At 41.8% G+C, this 25,299-nt stretch overlaps 1 protein-coding gene and 1 long non-coding RNA gene across 2 annotated transcripts in view; one reads left to right on the top strand and one right to left on the bottom strand.

Moving 5' to 3' along the window:
• Positions 1-25,299, bottom strand: part of LOC117524869 (disintegrin and metalloproteinase domain-containing protein 23) — a 57,632-nt gene that overhangs the window by 10,686 nt on the left and 21,647 nt on the right. The window contains 14 exon segments of the mRNA XM_034186685.1: positions 4,992-5,078; positions 5,154-5,225; positions 5,323-5,422; positions 6,815-6,866; positions 8,721-8,808; positions 8,899-8,983; positions 9,519-9,685; positions 12,742-12,810; positions 14,044-14,109; positions 14,290-14,357; positions 16,791-16,863; positions 17,997-18,060; positions 18,157-18,239; positions 21,571-21,634. Coding sequence (XP_034042576.1) covers positions 4,992-5,078; positions 5,154-5,225; positions 5,323-5,422; positions 6,815-6,866; positions 8,721-8,808; positions 8,899-8,983; positions 9,519-9,685; positions 12,742-12,810; positions 14,044-14,109; positions 14,290-14,357; positions 16,791-16,863; positions 17,997-18,060; positions 18,157-18,239; positions 21,571-21,634 — 1,138 coding nt within the window.
• LOC117524871 lies at positions 148-15,030 on the top strand. The gene is made up of 3 exons (XR_004564885.1): positions 148-159; positions 8,991-8,993; positions 14,904-15,030. It is a non-coding gene; the product is annotated as an uncharacterized LOC117524871 (long non-coding RNA).

The raw sequence follows: 25,299 nt of genomic DNA, 5'->3' as shown, positions 1-25,299 counted from the left end.
TTAAATAATTGAATAGATGCATTCCATCATTGGTTTTGCTCTTGCTTCTGTTAGTTACATCACCCATAAGGAAGGACTCAGTCTCGTCTAACTATAGTTCTTGAGGTCTGTTCATGGATAATAAGACGCTCCTGCTGACAAGCATGTTTGCATGTAAATGTTTTATTTAAAAAGTTAACTAAATGTTATAGTTTTTCTGATTATTTATTTCTGTTCTGTTTCCTGTCCGAGCTCCTGCCTCGTCCAGTCTTGGTGAGGTATTTGGAGCAACTGTACGGGAGCTGCTGTGCTGACATGTCTTGTCATTCGTGTCGATCATCCAGATCTCCCAGGATCTTGTGGATGCACAGTGAAGCCGTTCCACTAGATAAGGCGTTATGTCTTTGGATGAATCATATTTATTCATATAAGTTTAACCTGCTGTGAGTGACTGAACAGGACCCACTGGATATAAGTTTAATGAGTGTTAATACTGAGAGAATTTAGGATTTGAAATAGGTGTAGGATGAACTCATGGTTATCTCACGTATGGCTGGGTGTGGACTTGCAGTCTACATTAGAACTTCTGAACTCAGACACTCGCTTTGCTGGATGACGAGGATTCTTGGGGAGAGGTTGGGGGTGTATCTGGGTTGGGATGAGCTATGAAAAATTACCTGTTTCAATAGCTGATCTGGCGTCAGTTCAATCTCTGACTTACTAATGCAGTTTATTTCACTCACTCACTCATCTTCAACTGCTTACTCCAATTAAGGGTCATAGGGGCTGGAGTCTATCCCAGCAGTGATGGGGTGTGAGGCTGGGTACAACCCTGGACAGGACGCCAGTCTGTCGCAGGGTCACATATAGACAAATAAACATATTCACACCCGCACACCTATGGACAATTTTAAATTGTCCAGTCCATCTAACCTGCATGCCCTTGGATATGGGAGGAAGCCGGAGCACCCCGACATGCAAACACGGGGACAACATGCAAACTCCACACAGAAAGGCCCCAGGTGGAATCGATCCCATGACCTTCTTGCTGTGAGGCAACAGTGCTAATCACTAATCCACCGTGCTGCCCCAATTTATTTCAGTGACTCTAATTTTCATCTCGTTTGTCTTTCATACTGTCCTGCCACTATAAACACAAGGATATACAGGGTGTACCAAAAAAAGCGCCACAAAATCCTTTGACTCTAATTCCTCAACGGCTAATCTGAAATCTTTTTTTTTTTTTCCAGACATTAGGATATATATATGAGGAATTTCTTCTGATGTAGTTTGAGACTGATCCAATGACGATGCCGCTTACAATTGAGCAAAAAGGGAAACTTTTGGAATTGTACTTTGAGACCAAATCAACTGCGCAAACCCAACGACAATATCAATGTCATTTTACAGTTAGAAAAGCTCCAGACAGAAAGGACGATATGGAGGATTGTAAATAAGTTTCAAACTGATAGAACTGTTAACAATGTTAACGAAGGGAGATCTGGCTGAACCAGAGGAGCGGTGCACATACTGAGCACAACTTGTGAATGCCAAAACTCTTACAAACTGAGGTGAAATTATAAATGAACAGCAGAGATAAAATATGATTCAAGATGACATATGATAGATATCAGTATCCAGAAGTGCATAGATTTTCTGTGGCTTTATTTTTGTGGCACTTTTTTTGGGACACTCTGTACGAGGTCTGTCAGAAAAGTATCCGACCTTTTTATTTTTTTCAAAAACCTGATGGATTTGAATCACGTGTGCTTGCATGAGCCAACCTTGAACCTTCGTGCGCATGCGTGAGTTTTTTCACGCCTGTCGATTGCGTCATTTGCTTGTAAGCAGCCTTTGTGTGAGGATGGGTGTAGTCTCTCGTCGTCTTTTTTTTGCAAGGAAATGGCGGAACGACTGGAGCAGCGCGACTGCATCAAATTTTGCCAGACACTGGGCAACAGCTAGGTGGAAACCATTCAGATTATTCAGACGGCTTTCGGTGACGATGCTATGGGCATCACACAGATTAAGGAGCGGTACAATTTCTTGGATAGTCACACGACTGAAAAGCCACTGAAGCCGTCTGAACCTTCCGAATGGTGGAAGAGCTGGGCATGTCACAACATGTCCTGTGAGGCTTCAACACGGAGGCACTTTTGCTGCGCCATCAGCTTCGTGCCAAAGCCATCGGCATGAATTTCGCTGCAACTCTTTTCATTGGAAAATCTTCTGTCACAGTGGAATGTGCCGAAAAAGTGCTGATGTCCACCTCTTCCACAATTTCTCGAATAGTCACACGACGGTCCCGCATCACGACAGTGTTCACTTTGGAAATGATCTGGTCATTTCAGCATGTTGATGGCCGACCGGAGTGTGACTCGCTCTCCACCACTGTGCTGACGTCTTTAAACCGGTTGTACCGCTCCTTAATCTGTGTGATGCCCATAGGATCGTCACCGAAAGCCGTCTGAATAATCCGAATGGTTTCCACCTGGCTGTCGCCCAGTTTCTGGCAAAATTTGATGCAGTCGCGCTGCTCCAGTCGTTCCGCCATTTCCTTGCAAAGAAAAAAAACGATGAGAGACTCCACCCATCCTCACACAAAGGCTGCTTACAAGCAAATGATGCAATCGACAGGCGTGAAAAAACTCACGCATGCGCACGAAGGGTCAAGGTTTGCTCATGCAAGCACATGTGATTCAAATCCATCAGGTTTTTGAAAAAAATAAAAAGGTCGGATACTTTTCTAACTGACCTCGTATATGGATGTTTGGCTTCATGTCCATATAGCACTTTTTTCTGGCAGAAAGGCACAGAGAGGGCACCCAGAAATAATTTATCCCAGCACCTGACCTCAGCACTTTAAAATAAATGTATAAATAAATAATTATCCTTGTGGGATGTTTCTATGACAGCAAGAAACAGTTAACAACTACCTCATAATCATACAGTGACTAAAAAAAAAGCACTCACCCTCAGTAGGAACCAAGCACCTGTCCAATCTGCTAAAACAGATGAGATTTTGCTTTTTGTCTCTATTGTAATTGATTTTGTCTGAGAAATTGGCTGACTGTTGACACAGACCACAAAAGTTTTACCAACTGCAGTTTCATCCTTGCAGAGTGAAACTGTTTCACTGGTTGCCTGAAAAGGCGCTGCAGTGTCATCACAGTAGTTTCAACTTAAAACCGCTCGGATCAGCCACAGAAAAAAATCTGAGTGCTCTGAAAAAGACACTCGGTGCAGTGCATTTTCTGGAGGTGGCAGCATAACCTCTGTTCTCATTTAGAGTAACTGAAAAAAACATACTGTCCCTCAGAAAAAAGAAAAAAAACTCACCATATGAACACAGGCCCTTTAGCTATAACATTTCTGCCATTGTGTGTTCTGTTGTCTATCCTGAGTTGTGCCTTTTGTTTAATTTTGTTAGTATGGCTACAGCAGATGGTCACCCCACTGTGTTTGGTCTGCTTGAGGTTTCTCCCTGTAATCAGAAAATGCTGAGTGACTTTTTCCTTACCACTGTCACCAAAGTGCTTTCTCATGTCTTGGGTAAGGTCTAGACCTTGTTCCTGTTTAGCACATTGATGTGACTTTTGTTATGATTTGGCAGTGTATACGAGGTCTGTCCATAAAGTATCGTACCTTTTTATTTTTTTTTAAACTATATGGATTTGATTCATATGTTTTCACGTCAGACAAGCTTGAACCCTTGTACGCATGCGTGAGTTTTTCCACGCCTGTCGGTGACGTCATTCGCCTGTGAGCACGCCTTGTGGAAGGAGTGGTCCCGCCCCGTCATCGGATTTTCTTGTCTGGAAATGGCGGAATGATTTAGGGTTTTTTTCCCATCAGAATTTTTTCAGAAGCTGTTAGAGACTGGCACCTGGAAACCATTTGAAAAATTTGGCTTTCTGTGAAAATTTTACGGGCTTCACAGAGAATAAGGTCTGTTAGTACAGCTTTAAGGACCCCTTTAAGGACGCTCAGCACGCCGCGCTCCGAGCTGCGATGACGCGGCACAAGCCACCGGACCATTTCTAAGCTGATGGCTCTGTGGATACAAGACCGTCGTGTGCTCTTTCTCTGGTTATCACAAGAGCTGGACATCAGCCATTTTCCGGCAGATTTCACTTTTAACAAGAGATTTTGTCATGGAAAGCCGCGCGGAGGCTTCGCGCATAAAGACCGATTCGCTTTGGAAGCGAGACAAAGGAACACCTCCGTTTCGGCGTGTCAGAGGACAAGTTTGGACATGTCCAGCTCTCCACAATTTCACTGATACTTACTGGATGGTAAGCATTGAAAGCCGAGATAGACATGTCCAAAACTTGTCCTCTGACATGCCGAACAGAGGTGTTCCTTTGTCTCGCTTCCAAAGCGAATCGGTCGTGACGCGCGAAGCCTCCGCGCGGCTTTCCATGACAAAATCTCTTGTTAAAAGTGAAATCTGCCGGAAAATAGCTGATGTCCAGCTCTTGTGATAACCAGAGAAAGAGCACACGACAGTCTCGTATCCACAGAGCCATCACGCTTAGAAAATGGTCCGGTGGCTTGTGCCGCGTCGTCGCAGCTTGGAGCGCGGCACGCTGAGCGTCCTTAAAGGGGTCCTTAAAGCTGTACTAACAGACCTTATTCTCTGTGAAGCCCGTAAAATTTTCACCGAAAGCCAGATAAATTTTTTGAATGGTTTCCAGGTGCCAGTCTCTAACAGCTTCTAAAAAAATTGTGATGGAAAAAAACCCCAAATCATTCCGCCATTTCCAGACAATGAAAATCCGACGACGGGGCAGGACCACTCCTTCCACAAGGCGTGCTCACAGGCGAATGACGTCACCGACAGGCGTGGAAAAACTCACGCATGCGCACGAGGGTTCAAGCTTGTCTAACGTGAAAACATATGAATCAAATCCATATAATTAAAAAAAAAATAAAAAGGTACAATACTTTATGGACAGACCTCGTAAATAAACTGAATTGAATAGTAATATCAGAGCAGCTAAAGCTCATACCAGACATGTGTTGTTGCAGCATGGACCATCACTGCAATGAGCCCCGTTGGCAAGGGAGCACTTCTTGCAGCATTCCTTGTAGCATTCCTGAAAATCAGCATTAAAATGTCTTCACCCATTGAACACATGATAGCAAATGACAAAATTACAACAAAACTTAACTGCTCTCGCTCCACAGTCGCATTCCTCTCCTAATTCTACAAATCCATTCCCGCATTCTGTTGCCTCAAAGAGCTGCCAAAAGACATCATGAGCATATGAAAGATTTAGCGTGTACATTACATGACACTGGTAACTTGTTGTCAGAGATGTGGGACTATGAGTGTCTCACCTTGGTTGGCCTGTTAAACAGACACGAGCCGCCGCCTTTTAAAAGGAACTCCTTGTAGTCAGAGATGCTGCATTTGGAGAATCTCCGTGAGTGTTGCACTCTGAGGAGGGAGAAAAAAAAAATCTGGTGATAATTAACCAGGACTGTAAGTAACAACGACTAATAATGATGGATGTCCAAGTCCATATGATGTGCTGTGCCAAATGACACAGTAAGTAAAGAGCTGCAATTAGGGGTGCAACAGACCACACGGTTTGAGTCAGATCACAGATTTTAGTCACCAATCAGATTTTCTGAGTGGCACACCACTCGCCCCAGAGCTCAGTGTACTTCCAGCCAACCTCAGCTCCACCCCACGCTTGGCTCAGTGAACTCATGATGGCACAGGGAAAACCTGACGCACCACTCCATCCTCAGCTGCTGATATTTCAGAGTTATGCTTTCAGTGCTTAGATCCCAACATGCATTGAACCTGGGCACCTGCCCGGTGCAGGTTTTTTGAGAGTGGGTGCCTTCAGCAGAACAGCTGAAGGCACCCGCAATATACAGTTCAGTGATTTTGACCTTTGGGCCCCAAAGTCAGTAGAATTCTTGGGGTCACTCCGCCAAACACACACACCAAATTTGGTGACAATCAGGCATAGGGAAAAGAACATATTGCGCTCAAAAGTTTTTTACAAAGTACCTTCCATTGATTTTTATCTTTGACCTTTTGACCCCAAAGACAATCGTCTTCTTGGGGTCAATATACCTAATACACATACAAAGACCGGTGACAGTGGGGCAGTTAACAAACAAGCCATTGCATTCACAAGATTTTTACAAATTATGCTCCACTGACCGTGACCTTTTCACCCCAAAAGCAATATGTTTCTTGTGGTCTTTATGTATAATGCATCTACCAAGTTTGTTCACAATCTGGCCAGTATAACTATACTAATATCACACAAAAGTGAAATGTCAAAACTGACTGAATGACTGATTCCCCACACAGTGACGTCGAGCCAACTGGCTCCACTATGGGGAAAACAATTAGCTGTGACAATAAATCTGTAATTTACTGTATTAAGCAGACATTGCAATTAATCTGTGGTTCATATAATTTCTGAACTGTGGGGGGTAATCTGTATGGATTGCTGTTCAACTATGGTAGGACTATATGCAGGACTTCAGAGCTCCATTTCCTACAAACATGCAAACATCTGTCATTTAGTAAACTGTGATGGGACCACTGAGAGGGCCAAAATCACACTTTGACTAAAACACACACGCAAAAAAAGAGTGAGTTTTAAATCAAAAGTATGAATTATCAATATTTTTGCAGACGATGAAATAATCATTATCAGAAGATGCATTGGAACCTCTAATGAAATAATTCCCATGTGTAGGAGAGTGGTGATAACTAAATGTATATAAAACAGTCAGTGACCCTTCAAATGAGGCATCAGTAATTAATGTAATGTTTAAAATTTTCAGGGGCACTGGACATTACCCAGTGTCCTCCATTATGCAGCCTGCCCAGGAATCAGCACAACCGCATTCCTCTGCAAGTGACACACAGGAGAAAATGAGCAGGAAAGAGGAATGAAAGAGCAAGAAATTGTCATGAAAAAGAAATAATATACAGAACAGACTATAAAGTATCCTTTATTATTAAAAAAAGCCCCACATGTGCAAAGCCTTTTAAAGATAGTTATGGAGACTGAGACACAACAAGCACAAGTAAGACATGGCAACTGAAAATGCTCTGTAGTGTAATGTTAAAATAATATTTTTTTAAAGAAGTATGCAGTCACATAATTCAGCATAGTGGCAGAAGCGGTTAGTGCCACTTCTTCTAAAACACAAGGTGCCTGGTTCAAAGGAGGCCTGTGCCACATTCACCATGTACATGTGAAATTGTGCCAGGAAGGAAATTGGCTGGTAAACTTGTGCCAAATCAATATATGGGTTTGTAATAGAGCTACTGTGGTGACCCCTGAGCAAAAGGGAGAAGCCAAACAAAACTGGCATGTGTTTACTGACATTACCAATTTTTGAATTACTCATGTGGGTAAAGGCTGGAAAATTTGTGTTTTCTGTGAAAGGATTGGAAAAATAGGATGTTATTGGTCCTGGACAAAGTATGGACTGTGATGACTAAATTACTAGTCTTACATTTTGGTGGGTTCTCAAACTAGTCTCCCCTCTTTCACAGTAATTTGATTTTGAGAGCTGCAGACAGATTTACCAAACAGTACGATACTGTTTGTATTTCTTAATGGGGTGCCAAAATCCAACCCGTCGTCCACGTCGTGACACCTGGGTAACAGATCAAGTAAGGGTTTGCCTGTTGGGATGAAATATGGTGGGGGCCTTGTGTGCCCTGTGGTCAGTACGGTAACCATGAAGGCACAACAGGAACGCTGAACACGACATGGCTAAAGGGAGTCTGGTGAAACAAGAAGTCCTCAACGGTGGATCAGGCAGAGGAGGTGACGACTATGAAGGCCGCAGCAGGTCCTCAGACCCTGATTGTCTGGGATTTCCCACTCATCAGACCAGGCTAAGGACCTGTGACAAACCCATGGACAGGCATCTCTAGATCAAACCTGGATGTAGATTTCTTCCGCATCCACATCTCATCCGGGAATCGATCAAGAGCCAGTCTACTTCGCCACCAAGGGATAGCCACAACTTCTTAATGACTCATGTAAATTAAGAGTGAGACATATTCAGTGACTTTAAAATGTTCATGAATCCATTCCCTTACTTGTCTAAAGAAAACTGGCTGTGATTTATTTAAAAAATATTCTTTATATTTGTTTTGTCCAATTATGTATAGGTTCTAGAGCCACTATGCATACAAATGTCTGAAATTACTAAATGATTTATGCAATATTTTACCAACATAGTTTACACTACAAGTATATGCTTTTTATGCTGCTTTATTTCAACTCTACTGCAGTGGCACAGATACAAATGTACAAAAATTGTATCACTGTCCAAATACTTATGGACCCAACTGTATCTTATGATGACATAATGCAGACGAGTCATGGCTTTGTGTTTGGGAATAATTTGGTAACAAAATGAAGACTATACAACCAGTTTGGGATCTGTCTGGGAGCAGCTTGTGACATGAAGTGGATAAAGTACAGGGAAAATTTGTGCATTAGCCATTGAATAACTGAAAGAATAAGGAACTGCTGGAGCCACATCACATCACTGAGTTATAATGAATATTTCCTCTTACATTAACTAATATGACACCAAGTTTCTCAAAAATGTGGTACCTTCAGAAGTCTCAGCAATGACTATGTATAATCTTCTGAAAAAAAAAATATTATTGTCCATTCTTTTTCTACAAAAGCAGTTCTCACTGTGAGGAAACAGCATGTGCTGCAACACTGACTTACTCCTCTTGGATGCTGGGTCCCACTGGATGCCCAGGTTCTGTGCCAGGCTCTGTGACAGAAACACTGCCATGGCCATGGTGCTGCCGTACTGTGAGCACAGCAGAGACCAGAGATTATTCACCTGCAGTCACATAAAGCCATGCATGAGCACCGTGACACCGGCTGGTGATCAGCTGACCTCACTGACCCCGACTCCACGGCTCAGAGAGCACATGCCACCAAAGTATGCCACGCTGCTTTTGGGATAATGGAAGGTCACATTTCTACAAGAATGTAGAGACAGAAATAAACAACATGAAACAAAGAAATCAGAGACAATACCATCCAAATTAACAGTATCACTTAAACAACATGCAGGCAATGCATGACTTGGATAAATGGCAGAAAATGAAAAGTTGTCCTATACAGGGCCCTGACGCCGGCTGGCGGATATCTCCAGGTTTCACAGCATGAAATAGATGAAAATCTAAGACTACGAATCCCCCTGGACAGGAAACCGATTCGATGTAGGTTACTTTCCCAGCCAAGGCTGGTGGCCAGGTCACCATATTGGTAGCCTAGTTCTGCTGGAAGAAGTCTGATATATGTAAGCCCAAAAAAGTTTTTTTTAAAGCTGGCAAATTATTTGATAATGTATTAATCAATACTACATTCTTGAACCAAATAACTGATTTCAATGCCAACATCACTCCTGAATACAGCAATGATTAAACAGCACAGAATGTTTGAGGACCCAGTTTTTGACATAATGTGGTTGTTTGCAGTCAGGTTGGAGCTCTGGGAACATTGTGTACTTACGAGAAGAGGTGCACGGCATCTGCATGGTGCTTGATGCTCTGTTGGCGGTACTTGGAGAAATCCCGCAGCACTTTTAGAGGCTCCACGCTGATGGGGATGGGGTCTTTATCAGTCCAGATCTCCACGGCAACTAGCACTACACGAGTATGCAGATGCTCTTTAAAGATCTGCCATTTAAGCATGAAGTGAATGGAAATAATATGAAGAGAGGAGGAAAAAAGAAAAAATACAACCAGAGGGTGAGGAGAATTAGAATATGCATTCTGACGAAACCTGAGGGGACGTGAATGAGAGCAAGAACAAACAAGGGGATAATCAATGGACGTTAACAGGGAGTACAAGCGCAATGGTAATTCTGAGACTGAATAAAGACATCTATGGGGCACATCGAGATGCAGGAAATGCACTATTTTATGACGCATAAGTTCGGCTGTGTCGTACTGAGAAATAAATACGGGTTGCACATAAATATTTTCTTTCTGGCCCTCCAGTAGATTTATGCTGGTGCTCACTTTATGATGATGACTCTGTGGGTGTCTGCTGACTTGTGTGCTGCATCATCCTTCTTTTGATAACAGCATCATCTAATACTTGCTGCAGGGGGAATCTGTAATGCCAACACATTTTAGCGAATGAGAAATATAGGAGGCTCACAAATGTTTCCCATCCTACTGGAGGTGCGGACATGCGGCATGCTCCTCTTAGAACTGTCCAGTAAGCAGGAGCCTAAGTGCTAAGGATACCAGCAATTGGAAAAGGCCAAGGGGGAATTCACATATCTGACTGCAACAGAGAGGTGGCTACTTTCAAGAGCTGGGGATGGAATGGGTTGGTTTCCATCCCGGACCCAGGACAGTGGTGTAGTGTGGTAGATGCAACGAAGCATGGCACCGGTGCATGCTCCCAAACATAACTTCACAAAGGCCATTTTTACTGCAGCCTTTTCTTAATGTGTTACTTTATTAGTGCTCACTTCTGCAAGGAGAAACTTCATTTCAACTAATTTCTTAGATTTGGGAAAACCACAAACAGGGTCTTACACTATGAATGATTGAGGAAACTTATAACAAACGTATACCAAATGTTGATATCCGTTTGTGTCCATTTTTGTTCTGTAAAAGTTCTTTTCTCATTCATTAAAAGTGTGTCTTGTCAGCTGATTTTTGCTGAGTTCATCGGGAAGTTTTGTACATGCTCAAAACTTTGAATGGACTTCAGATGGAGAGCTCTCATGGTATTTGTACATTTGTTTACCATTTTGTCCTGTACTTGTTGATTACTTCTACAATACTCATGCATTCATATCCTGCGGTTGTCCAATGCTTCAGACTTTGGCTCTGTTTGACCAAAGCTCTGGTGTGGGATGTGAATTCAATACCAGGGGAAAGAGGACAGTTCCTGACATAGCAATATGCAGCTCGGCTGTTCATTTAAAGGAGAGCTATCTATGGTTGGGCGCATTCTTCTCTACGGGCCTCCCCCTATAGCTCAGTAGTACATATATCACAAAACTGTCATAAAAAAACTCATTGCTGGCCCGCTCTCTCTCCAACCCCCACTCTACATGTGCATTTGTTTTTACATAATCCGTGGAACCGTGAAGAAAGCGACAATCCACAGAAATACACAGAGAACAGAGTTTAGCTCAGGCGGATCTCTTTCTCTGCTCCTCTTCCTCTCTCTCCACCTTTTTCTTGCTCTCTGCCTGTCTCGCTTGTGTAATCTCTCTTTCTCTCTGCTCTTCTTTCTCACTCTGCCACCTCCATCTCTCCACGTGCATAATCATTCTCTCCTTCTGTTTCTCTATCTGTGAGGATGTGTACAATCAGTGAGGAAATATAGCGTCATACCTTAACTGTGAAATAATAATAAGAGGAAGTTGACCCGAGGCTGGTGTGTGTTTGACCCCTCGCTCTGTAATGCTGTCTTTCTTTTTCTCACTTCCTTCGACAGCTATTTTTTTTTTTTTTTTTACTTTTTTCACTGGCTCTGTCATGATCATGAACATACAAGAAATAAAGTCACTGGTTTGCTCTTAAGTCCAGATCTCACAGAGCAGTGACTCCTGACAAACGTAGTGAATTTTGGGCTTCGTCAGGGTTTGTAAAACTTTGCAAAACAGTTTGCAAACAGCTTTTCTTGTCGCAAACAAATTTTGAACATGTTCAAAATTTCTTAGCGAATTCATTTTTTCACAAATGCAAATGTTTGTAAACAGTTGTAATCATTTGTAAACAGCTATAACGTGTGTCACTAAACCTCTTTTTGGTTCGCAGCCACTCTCTGAGAAACAATGCACATTTTCTTCTTCCTTTCTTCATTTTCTTCCTCTTTATTCCTTCTAATCTGGAGCAGGATAGCCGCAGCAGCAGCCAGACAAAGCAATTCTTCCTCAAGGGCAGCAGCACTTTGAGCTTCTTCCTGACATAAATTAATTTACATATTCGGGAAATCCATCTTCTATATCGCTTCTACGTGCAAATTTTCTGAGGCAAATCTTCTGAGCTCGTTTGTCAGCATTTGCCACTCCATAAGGTGCATTTTTATCGGATATCAGAGTGCACTCAGCCAATATTATTGCCGAGACGGCCACAAAGAAAGAAGGCTGTTTGCTGTCCTCACTGTTGCACTGAATGCCGGCACAGTCAGAAGACGCTGTCAACGCATGAGCATACTGAGGAAGTATGACATCATGATCCCCGAGCAAGCTGGATTCTATCCACATTGCTGTCAGACCTCGGCAAATCCCACTCAAATCCGACTCCCCCCAGCGTGCATATATGTCATAAAACTGGGAAAATCCTTCTGCTGAATGTGGCTCTCTGGACTGCCAGTGGAACTGTGAGGTCATCCATCCATCAGAGGCCCAAATCCACCAAAGACTAACGGGTTATGTGGCCCTGTGATAGAATGTCAGGGTGTCTCTCACCAAATTATTGCTGATATGAGTTCAAGCACCCCTGTGACCCTTAAATGGTATAAGAAGGTATAGAAAATGGATTTGTGCCTGCACATAAATCATAAATAACATGCACCCCATCATCCCAATGCACCTACAGTGTTTTCTGCAGGGTGTTGTACACGTGCACTACCATATTATCATTTATTCTAAATATTTTCTGCTATACTCTGCAAGAAAAAAAACACTCACAGTATGCATAGTATTTCTGAAAGGGACTCAAATTACACAAACTGTGTAAGTTGAAATGAAAATCTTACTCACAGCATCAACGAGATTGACTACATTCTTGGCAAAATTCCGAGTTTGCTGCTTGGTTTTCTGTCGTTTATACTGCAGACACAAAGAAAAACAACAAAGGATGCAAAAATAAACAAGGTAAAGCAATTTTCGGGTGCACTTCACATTGCATCTTTATTGTAAAACTGACACAGAGCTACAGTACTTCAAAAATATGAGACGCTAACAACAACAAGCATTCAGAGAATTCACAGTCTATCCCCAAGTCAGCTCCCCATACTCGTGTTCACAAATACTGCAAACATATATTGCAAATATTCCATTAAAAAATTATTAATGAGGTGATCCCAATGAATCACAGTCAAAAGAAGAAGGCAAACTTATTAAATACTAATTTTGGAACAGACTTTGCACTGCAAATCATAATAATGTCATCATCATGATGTCACATATACAAGCTTGTATATGTGGGCGGGGCTCGTACATTAGAATATGACATTCTATTTTTTTTTATTATATACACTCCAGATCATCCTTCTGGGTTTCTAGTTTCAGGGTTACCGAGATAAACATGTTTTTTTTATTCGTATTCTATCACATGACGGCATATAGTGACATCATCATGATGCCGTGTACAAGTCAGCTGGGAAGTACATAGCTGTTTATTGCACTTGAGCTCATCCTTGTAGCTCACTTTGTTTTGGAGTTAGTGAAGAAAACGTGATTTTTTTTTTTAATCATTTAGTGACACTACATACAGATCAGCAGATGGTATTCTGCTCGTTATCATGATATTACATATGAATCAGCATTTGGCAATCTGTTTGCTGATTCATGTGCACGAGAGACCATCATTCTCATTCTCTCATTCTCTCTCTCTCTCCCTCTCTCTCTCCCTCCCTCCCTCCCCCTCTCTCTCTCTCTGCTCCAAAGATATTGCAGAAAATGTGATGATTCCATGTCACATGACATTTGGTGACATCATCATGACACTACATACAGATCAGGAACAAAATTGTGATTGCTGATTCATTGAGCATCATCAATCTAGCTCTATTAGTTTCAAAGTTATTGCGAAAAATGTGATTTTCAGACTATTCAATTGTGTCTGACCTTGACCTTTGACCTTCATATTAACATCATGCAATTCACGTGCAAAATGAATGAAATCGGCCAATCAGTTCCTGAGATATTTGTCTGGACACACACACACACGCACACAAAGTGACTGCAATAGTCTAATAAACCCCTCTGGGATCCTGAATAATAAAAAATACAATGAAATTTAAAAAATTAATTTTAGTTCACATTCTTGCTTACACATACCATATTGTGATCACTGACAATCATCACCTCCAAATACTTCATTTCCTCAAATATATTACGAGGCATCTGCAAAAATGAAAGTCATATCATTCATTATGAGGCTGTCAAAAACCCTTTTTACATAAATCGCTGTGCAACAGATCATGTCACAGTCTATCTATACATAAACTGGTGTTGATCTTTTTAACTGCATGAATGATGTTTAAACGAGGGTGGTTTACTTAAGGGCAGAGTTCAGAGACTTACTGCTCGTTTTTTCCTGCGCTTCAGCCAGGATAAGTCATCCAGCTCTGTAAACAGCTGGTCCTCCTCTGCTGCAAAACACAGCAGGACAACAAACTGTTGAAAAGGATACGTCCTGTGCACTTTGTTGACAGCAGTGAATTTCTCAAGAACAAACCTAAAATAAATACATTCTTAACTCCCCACTATGAGGTTTTAACTATTCATGCCAGGGGTTTCAGACTAGAACATTCCAGCTAGCCTAGGATGTTTAAGCCACGGACATTTCGGCCGGGTGCCAATACAACTTGTGAAACATGCGTGTATGTGCGTGTTCATGTTTGTTCCACTACTTCTCCAAGGGGCCAATTTTAGTTTATCTCGGTGTGTGCATGTAGGCTGACCCCAGAATTACCTTTACAAGGTTTATTCTGGCAAGCAAAGACCAAGGTCAGTGGGTCAAAGGCCAAAAATCTGGTTCTGGAATTGCACAGGAAGATCAAATCTGTCAAAAGTCAATATTGGGGTCAAGGTCATGTCTACCTGTCTGTTTGTTGGCCTGCTCCTCCCACGTCCTTTTGCTGATTTCTACCAAACCTGGTATGTCAATGAAAGTTAATGGCAAAACTGCCATTAAGAAATTTTGGCAAAGGTTAAGGAATTTGATTTTCAACCCAATTTGGACCAAAGGCGGCACACACGTAGGTGGATTCAAGAACTACCATGTCAAGGTCAGCCAAAGGGCAATCATTTGGATGAAGGTCAATGTCATTGGAGTCATATGTCAGATTGTTGTAGTCTGTTTTCATGCCCACAGGTACCTAGTTAGTGCAATATTTTTGTTTCACATTCAAATACACTGGAAATATTAAGGACTGTTTCTTTTCTCTATTTTTCAATGTTTCTGTGAAACGACATTTCAGTTTCTGTTAAAACAAAGGGTTTGAGTTATGATTGCAGCTCATTAAACCCTTTAGTGGTCTCATATTTCTCAGTAGAGTGTAGTAGATATCAATATGCTCTACCAAATGGTTGAGCTGAACATTAAAGGGTTAAGGGTGTGAAAAATTACATTTCTGGCTGAAATGTCATATTTTTTGGCCCAGACATCATAGGCTGGAAAATATTCTACACTCCATGCCAAGAGAGTGGAGCATATCCCAGCACAGACTGGTTAATAGGAGGGGTACCCTCTCAAAACCACCACATTTTTGGGAGGTTCACTTGGATGCATCCCAGGTACATTCTGCAACAATACGAAGAAGTTGCCAGAGTGACAGAAAAGCCCCTACATAGCTTGAGGATTTGTCAGACTGAGAGAAAAAGGTGGAAGTTGGTGTAAAGTTTCTCCAACAGCCGTTTGAAAAACAATTTGAGCTTGCCAGAGATGAACAAAAAATTGATGAGCCGCTTTGAAGAGTAATTGGAAGAAGAGTTGGAAAAATAAGCAGCAAGTATGTCTTTTATGTCAGGGTGAGTTTCAGAACAGCTACGTAAGACAGCACCATCAAAAGGTCCATTACTGAAGTAGAGTCATTCTGTTCAATAGCCTTAAAGGGGTACTCTGGCATTTTTCAATATGAGGCCTATTTTTAGATCACTATGGATTCAGATTTGGACTAGGAACAAAAATGACGATAATCAGTTCAATACTGAGTTAGAACATGAATACTATCAATGATTAAACAGCTATACTGTGTAAGCCTATGAGCCAAGTAACAAAAAACTTCAAAAACAACTGCTTCTTGTTGCCACTAGATGAGTGAACATGTCACTAGAAGTGTCTAGCAGCATGGAGAGGATGTAAATGTGTGCATATTTACTTCAGTAAATGTCAAGGAACTTTGTAAAATGACTGACTATACATTCAGTGATTTACCTTAGCTTTCTTCCCCTTTGCTGACACCACTCTTCACTAACTCCATACAAGTTGATTGTCAATAAAAGGCTCATTCTTCTGCTTCACTAGTAAACAACAGGAATGAGCCTCGCATCAACAATTGACTTATATGAATTAAATGGAGAGCAGTATGACAAATCCAGAAGATGATGATGGTTTTACTACGCTAAATGAATTACCATAGCTTTTGCCCCTAGAGAAAATTTGAACCCAGAAACATCTAAAAATTGAGCCTAGGTTGAAAAATCCTAGAGTTCCCCTTTAAAGAACGTATGGATTCAAACACCCAGAACAAGCCAAAACAACTTCTGAGTGAAGACAAACCAGGATAATATAGATATCCATTTCTTGAAGACATGAACCCTAAAAAATAAGAGTTGTGAGTAACATTCCAGTTTATATATTTTGAAATGGCACCAAACAATCTGCCGCTTTCCACTGTAACACAGGGTACTTTTCTTCATCAATACAAGCCGGTGATTTCCCGCCTGTGGTGTTTACAACTGTGGTGATGATGCATAAAGGCGTGGAATGGACTTAGTCAACAGAGGTGCGGTGATGGTCATGGACAGAGAAATGATGGTGGAGTTGTTATAAAATGTCTGAAATTGATGGAAACTCTTACCCGGCTCCTCTGGATCACTGCTCTGCTGGAGGGAGGGTGTTCTTTTTAGGGTGTGGGGCCTTGCAGCTGTATCCTGTTGTGAGGTGATGCCAACAAGTGTCAAAGTCCAAAGAAAAAATAGCAATCTTTAGGATGAACTTAAATCTTCACTGTGGAAACTGCTTGTATGAATTTTCTATAATTAAGGTGCTGTAGTGTGGTAGAAAAACAAAATCCATGGTCATTTTTCCTATTTATGTGGGGGGAATTGTTTTTGATCCTGTGTGTCTGTCCATCCGTGTCTCAGCAAAGTAACTCCAGTCTGGAATAAACTTGATGGTCTTCTAGCCAACCACAGACAAAGTTATTTTAATCTGAGAAAAAATGGTGAGGTCATCGTCCCACGCCAAGGTCAAACATTTGTCCCAATGCCTGTACAGTATAGAGACAATATTTAGAAAAGCTATTTAGCGGAACAGCTTAGAAACACACCTATGGTTACTATGAAGGAGAAATATGAAGTCAGATACCGCCTTGCTCCTGGTCACATGAACTCTGACCTTGGATCACTCTGAAAGGTTAAACTGGTTAAAATGGTTATTACAACGAAGTCTTCAAAGATGCAGCTCTGGTTAGTATGAAACACTAATATGAAGACAAATAATCACCTTTCTGTTGGTTACATGACCTTCTGACCCTGGGTGAGTCAAACTGGTATGGCCTTGGGTGACCTTTAAAGGTCAAACTTAATTTCATATGGTTTAACTTAAACAGTTTTGAGCCAATATGGATGAAATGTGCTGGATGTGCTGTGTGTTTGTTAAGGACAAAGTTGTTTTGGACAGAATTGATGCCAAAATTTTGTTTACAAAGGGTGCAATAAAATCAACAGGGGCAGAAAAGTACAATTTGACAGTCCTGGATTGACCAATAAGTGTGTCCCTTTAAACTGTAATGTTCCATTAGCATAAAAGGACATGGACTGGCACAAAAATCAATCCATTACAAATGAAGCAAAAGTGTGGAGCACGAGCAAACATGTTGGCATTAAAGTCTAAACAGACAGACCTCATTATCTGACAAGACAGATCCATTTCCTTTAAAAACAGGAATGTCCTGAAGCCATCCTGAGCTGAGTGTTCAGACAACAATAACAGCAGAACATTGTGTGCATGTGTGGAAGAGGGACTGCTGCATATTTGGTTGTCAGCAGAAGAACAAACTTACGATTGAATGAGTCTGTTGTAAAGGTTCAATCAGATACATGTAGACGCCATCGTCAAACAGTCCGCTGTCAGACAAAGACAGAAGAAAGAAGAGTCAGTCGATACTGTGGGGAATGAGTGCATTCTCACATATTCTGCTCATGGCATGATGATACACTTACTGCAGCCCATTGCAGGTGGATAGTGCCACGCGGGAGTTGTTGTTCCCTCTCACCTGGCCGTGGTAGTAACAGTGCTCACCACCCTGAGAGAACACAGACACAGTACTCAATGCAGCACCACAAACGCAGCGTGACAACAGGCCAAACTGGAGCGATCGCTCAGTTTGAAGCCTGCTCAAATCTGGCAGTTTTTTTGTTGTTGTTGTTTTTTTTACTTGATCATTAAGCTGATTTTGCTGTCTTTTCAGAGAGAATGGAACAGCTTGCCTCACAGATGCCACTTTCACATATTTGCAAAAGCTGTGTTTCCACAGGGGGCTCGCTAAGATGTTAATATAATGCAAGGAGGGTCCAGGCGTTGTCTGGACCACAGCTGTCAGAACCCTGGCTCAGAAGACACCCCCCCCCCCCCCACCCTACTTCACCCATCCCAAGCTGCACTGATGCTGCAGAGTGCTCGCTCTGTCATCACGTGAGCAGGGTTCCAGCAGGAGGCTGCAGGGGAGCAAAACCCTGCTGATTCAGCTACAGCATGCCGAGCTCAGCCCTCTGCCTGAATCAGCAGCAGCAGCAGGAACCAGCTCCTGTTCCCAGTTGCTCTCATTGTCCTGTCTTTATGGCCTCTACAAATTCAAAACTTAACTTTTCTGCCTATTAAGGGAAGCTGTTCCCATCATTCTAGACAGTTTGTCATCTTCTTTTTAAAGAAGTTCCACATTTTTCAACCTAGGTGCTATTTTTAGATGTTTTTGGCTTAATCTTTTCACTCTGAACAAAAGAAAGAATTTAATCGATACAGTATTGACTTAAAACGCAAATGCCCTCACAGGCTAACCACCTACGCAAAGGCATGGGGCAAGCTAAAAGCACTCATAGTAAACTGTTTCTTCTCTTTACAGACAAGGTGAAAATGTCAGAGATTTCTCGAAGCACGTAGATGGTTCCTATGGAGGTAAATGCATGCATGTCTCCCTCACTAAATGTAACAAAAAAAATTAAATGACTCATTAAACAATGAGCAGCTTACCTTGACTTCACCATACTCCCATGGCGCTGCTCTCTGCTGAGTCATTACCAGTCAAACACCAATGAGGAGCTTGTTCTACACGAATAAGCTCTTATTTGGCAATTGACTGGCCATTACTCAGTGGACAATTGAGACAACCAGGGGCTAAGCAACTAATTGTATAAGTGGTCATCTTAAAAAGTTTACATGCATTCCATGAGGTAAACATGCGTTTACATCCGAAGGGAAACTGCCCATGTTACTGGACACTTCTAATGTTGTTACCTGTTCAGTGGCAACAAGAAGGGATTTACTCTGAATGTTACTTAATGCTCCATCCAATAACATTAAATAGCCGGTTGGCACGCATCAGAGATTTAATTCTAAACCAATACTGCCATGATTAAATTAGTTTTTGTTCAGAGTAAAAAGATGACCTCAAGGGCATCTAAAAGATTTGGATTGAATCAGGATGTCCTACATTAGGGCCCCTTCACACACAGTGCAAATAAAGTACAACTCAGGGTGACTCACGGCGAAACAGTTTGATGATTGAACCACGAAACATCGCGCCGACAAGCTGGCGTGCACAATGCCGGTGCGACGGTTTGTGCATGCGGGAACACACTGCCAGCTGCTGCGAAGAAAAAAAAAAAAATACATGCTGCCATGGTTTTGGGAACGCAGCAACACAGCAGCTTTTCACAGCAGCTGCACGATGTGTAACCACATTGTGCAGCTGCTGAAATAAAAAAAATAATAATAAAAATTACATGCCACCCACAGGACTCAAACCTGTGCCTTCCAAAGCTCTGATTGTCAGTCAGAAACTTTACCACTGAGCTACGATCGCTGTCCTGTGAAAGCTGCAGGAACCTGCCTGATATGAGGAAGGAGGTGGACGTATTTAAAATGAAATAAACCCATACACCATATAAAAACAATGCATTTATCAAGCGGGCAATACAAATATGATCCGTCTGTTCCTCTGTAGATGACTCATGGTCACAGACATACAGTCACAAAGGGGCCATTAAATAACCCTGGTTAAATAAAAAGAAGAAAAAAAAAACACCACAGGATTCAAACCCACATACTCTGATTACCAGATGGAAACTTTACCACTGCAGTACAATCACTGTCTGGTAACAAGAAAGTGAAATGGGTAAAATCAACAAGCAGATAAATGTATTTTAAAAAAAAAAGCTCTGTGATAACTGACCAAACATTGTTTGGTACAGCGTTTTTCTGCTGATACGTGACTGAAAGTGGCATATTTGTCATATTGTTGGCTTGTCCTGGTCATGCGCCGCGCCACTCACAGCCCTCATGGCCCAACACACGTGTCCTGTCAGACGTGACATTCAGATCGCCTGCTGCGTGTCCAAACGGACTGATGGCCCACTTCTCCTCCCATTGCAAAAGCGATATGTTTTTATGTATTTCCACACAAGAACACACACACACACGTGTCCGTCAAAACACAGGATGTGTGCTGCAGCTGTGATGTCCAGAACCGCAGATGTCGCAGATGACCAAGGTGTCACTCTGTGATCAGATGAGAGATGCCTCGCCTGCGGATGCAGATGTGTTGTGGGAAGAGCGAGGGGGTTCACATCCAGCTCAACAGTGATTGTCTGCTGGCTGTTGTCATGTTAATAGTAAGTATGGCCACACATTTTCTAAGTGCCATGCAAGTGGTGTTAGATGTTCGTGCGTGTCAGCTGGAATTTGGTCGACACCAGCTGCAAGAGGGTTCGATGGGCTCGCACAGCGCACACTCTGTCTTTCAGCCGCTGGTGTGCGCAAATAGTTGTAGCAACAGGTGTACGAGGTGTTGGAAGCAGCTACAAAATTACACATTTTCCACACGATTCCTGCTTCATGCGCACTTTCTGCCAAATCGACCAAATCTGCACTATGTGTGAAGGGGCCCTTAATGTTCACACTTCTCTCTTTTATTTAATGCCGACACAAAACATATGTGTCCCTTTACCAAGAATGTGCTTCTCTGTACACAACAAAATACAGGAAGATTGATCAGCCTTTTCCAGTTTGAAATTTTAAACCATTTGCTGTGTTTTTTGATCAAAAATAAGTTCTCAATCTGAAATGCTGGTTCTCATTTGAAAAAACAGAACAAACAAACAAACAAACAAAAAAAACAGCTAACCCTCTTATGATGTTGTCCTTGGTTTTGCTCAAAATCATACATGAGCCAGTTTGCTAGATGGCACCAAGGTTAAAAATAATCCTGAAAGGTACCAGTTCAAAAACAGGTTCCCTGTTGGTGGAAAACAGCCTATCACTCTATCAGCTTTAAACAAAGTAACTTATTCAAGAAACTAATGAGACTCCAAAAAAGAGAGCGAATATTCAGATTTAGTTACAATGATATAACATGTTACCTTTGACAGAACTGGTTTGCCTCCTTCAAAGTGGATCTCCACATAATCTGAAGACAACAAGCCACTGAAGGAAAAAAAAACATGCCATAGTTAAGATGAAAAATATGATTGAACCAGCCAAACATTTTTCTAAAGTTTACAACACACTACTTTGCCCCCAAGCAGATATTTGGAATGGCTGGATAGTATTTGATTTTGGTGTCAAATTATATCCAAATATATAACATCATTTCTCTTCTGCATGACATCACCCTAAGTTAAAAAAAGAGAAAATATTCCACTGTGATCCTTTACAACCTGATAAGTTAGGTTAGGAAAGAGGGGGTGGACTATCAGCCCAGCAGAGTGTAGGCCACAAAAAAGGGGCCCATTTCTCCCGCCAAAATAAACCTTATTTAAACCTCCTGGTACCTTTGATAAAGGATAACAGTTTTCTTAGCTTTAGTTTCCTAATCTGGTCAGGATCCAAGATAAAGGAACCCAAAACCTCTGCCTCAGTCTACCCCATGCTGGACATCATCATCATCATTTTGCCCGTCACTCCTCTCGGAGCATAGGCCGCTGACAACAGTCCGCCAGATTCCTCAGTCCTGGGCAGCCCTCTCCAGTTGTTTCCAGGTATATCCCATCTTCTTTCTGTCTGCCTCAAGGTCCCGTCGCCAGGTGTTTCTTGGTCATCCTCTTTTTCGTTTTCCCTGGGGGTTCCATGCCAGCGCCTGTCTGGTGATGTTACTAGTTGGTTTCCTCAAGATGTGCCTAGTCGATCTTCTGCGCCGGATCTCAACTTCGGTTGGCACGCTGCCACAGGTCTGAGATGCTGATGGTGTTCAGCCAGTGGATCTGCAGGATTCTTCTCAGGCAGCTGTTGATGAAAGTCTGTACATTCCTGGTGGTAGTCTTTGTTGTCCTCCATGTCTCCGCTCCGTACAGCAGCAGCATGCTGGACACTGGCCCAAAAAATGGACAGACGTCTCAGGTTCCTCCCCACAAGCTGTACATGTACTGACCTGTTAGAGTCTCATTACCATTCTATGACTGTTCAAGCTCTGCCATCATTTGTGTTGCTGCTTCCTGATCCAGTTCTGGAGGGCGGTCTTCTGCACAGCAGTTGACACCCCCACAACGGGCTCTGGTCAACCTGATAAGTGCAATTCTTCAATGGCACAATTTTGCTGTTCTGTTTCTGAAATAACACCAAGGGTCATTTCCTTGGGGTCAAAAGTCAAAGGACTCTTTAGTCACTTTCAGAAAAACTGTTCAGTTAGATTAAGTATAACTTTGGAGTTTAAGTCAGTTAAGACCAAAATCTGTTCTCCAGTCTCAATAAATAATTAGATTTGGGTCAAAGCAAGCAAACAAACAAAAAATGTTCCATCGGACAAAACAGAAACTTACGATCTCCATGGGTATTTTAATAAAAAAAACTGCTCAATCCGAACAAACTGCTGAAATTCGAGTATTGGGTTAATGCATTTTTTGTCCACTATCATGGTAATGCTTTAGTTTCCGATAAGGTGTTCTATTCAAGCAAACAGAAATGAGTTACCTTGCAACTAATTTGATCAAAAAATGATTTTGCTCAACAGCTGCTGAGCCATAACAACTATGAAAGCACACACAGACAAGTGGGATACGGCTCACGACTCATAACCTTATTTTTTAATTTGAATAATTTGAATTTGTTCTTCAGTTACACATGGTGAATTTGCCAGGTTGGTACATTGGTTGTGCAGTTACAATGAATTCCCAACCAACTGTCTTCTCTGACTTAACAATTTTAAACTAGGTAAACTAGGCTTAAACCTGCAGTGTGTACTTGTGAATGAACGTGCACAAAGCTATCACGCATTCATTCACTGGGATAGTTAATTATTACAAAGAAAAACCCACTTTGTAATTTTTATTTATTTGTTTGTTGATTTATTATCCTTTGTATATAACATGTCATAAAAACTTAACATTCAGTCAACCATTTTGCAAAAAGTCTTATGCACTGACGTGACACATAACGTGAAATGATTCACAGTCATTATTTGAGTGTGATTGTTCCTAAATATACTACTTACAGAAACAGTTCTTCATCAAGTGGTTACAGTTATCAAAATGACATCATTGTTTGAGGAAGACCACACGGTATAAAAAGGAACTGAAACAACCGACTTCTGCAGAAAAAGCCTTTATGCGCTAAAATGGTTGTGAGTCCTCAGCTTGACCTTGAACACAGTGGTCTTACAGGCACCTCCCACCACCTGACTCAGCACTCCTCGACGTTACACACCCTCAATCTGTTAGCTGACAGCCAACTTCAGGTGACAGAGTTTTTTTCCATAATGATGTTTTCTGAGTAACATTGCAAATCAAAAGTATCTTCCTCTCTAAGGAAGATGCAGAGCGATGGCGGTGCAGCAGAAAGCATGTGAAGAGAAAGGTAGAACTATCTTGTGACATGAGCACTGTGACATTTTTGAGCGATGCTCGGCTGGATGTGAGCGGGAAGAGCTCACAAATGAGAGCGCGAGTAGAGTCTGTAAGAGATTCCTGAGCGAGAGTCTATTTTTAGCTCGACAGATGAGACCGGGAGAGGAGGAGAGAGTGCCACAGTGGCATGCACAGGTGTTTCTTCGAGTACGGACATAGACACTAGACTGTGAGTGTACAGGAGTGTGTGAGTGAGAACCGTGGCTGTGCACGAAGAGGATGAGAAAGGAGTCCACAAGAGGCCAGTGACAGAGTTCCAAAAGCAAAACAAAAACGACACTGAGGTGCTAACATGTGGTCTACCATGAGATCCAACATCACCAAAGGGACACACCCTGATCCCTCACACCAATTAGACAACAACATATTATATAATCTACGTACACACTCTGTGATCACAATAAAATGCGTGAATCTGATCTGAAAACCAGCTGGAGCGACAAGGCTGGTCCAACGCTTTTACGAACCCTTACGTGCAAGTGAAAACACCACAACTTTTTCATATGCTCATCACTTGTGTCGCGACATGTCAATGACTGAGGGCTTTTAAGATGTTTAAAAAGTTCTGATTTTCCCGTAAATGGACGATGGACATGCTGAGAGATTTTAAGAGAATCACAAACCTCCATAATGGTTTGGCGTGCCAGAAACAAACAGAATGAGGAGTTTTCCCGTAATGTGCATAAAAAGTACCAGACCCCATTAAGGAGTCTGGTCCCAGGGGAAACGGACGAGGAAGCATAAAAATGCACAAGGACATAGTTTGATTCCACTGTTCTCTTTACAGTATTACAAAAAAATTATCCAATAATCAATTCATTGTTTGTCTGTTTTTTTTGTATCTCACCATTCTCTGATTTTAGCTTTTAAAATGGTTATTTTCTCCCTGACAGTAGACATTTGAAGATGTTATGTTGGTCTTTGGGATTCACTAATCAATGTTTTTCACCTTTTTTACATTTTCTGGGCCAAACAACTAAATGCTTAATCAACAAAATAATTACCCCATCAATAGATAATGAAAATAATCATGATCTGCAATCTAAGTAACAATTAAATCCAACAATTATTTGCCTCAAAATTCATTACGTATAGAAAAATTCCATGCATCATGAAATCTAACATCTGGACTGGATTATGCTACTGTTGCACTTCTTAGCTCGTCACCCCTTTCTTCAGAGGATATTGCTCTTTGTGCCTCAGTAGTCATCTTCGTAATAAACCACACAGTTCTCTGACAATTGAGCCCAC

Source organism: Thalassophryne amazonica, chromosome 14 (genome assembly GCF_902500255.1).
Source record: "Thalassophryne amazonica chromosome 14, fThaAma1.1, whole genome shotgun sequence".
Classification (NCBI taxonomy): domain Eukaryota; kingdom Metazoa; phylum Chordata; class Actinopteri; order Batrachoidiformes; family Batrachoididae; genus Thalassophryne; species Thalassophryne amazonica.
Note: the sequence above shows the minus strand (reverse complement) of the source record. Positions and strands in the feature narration are given on the sequence as shown.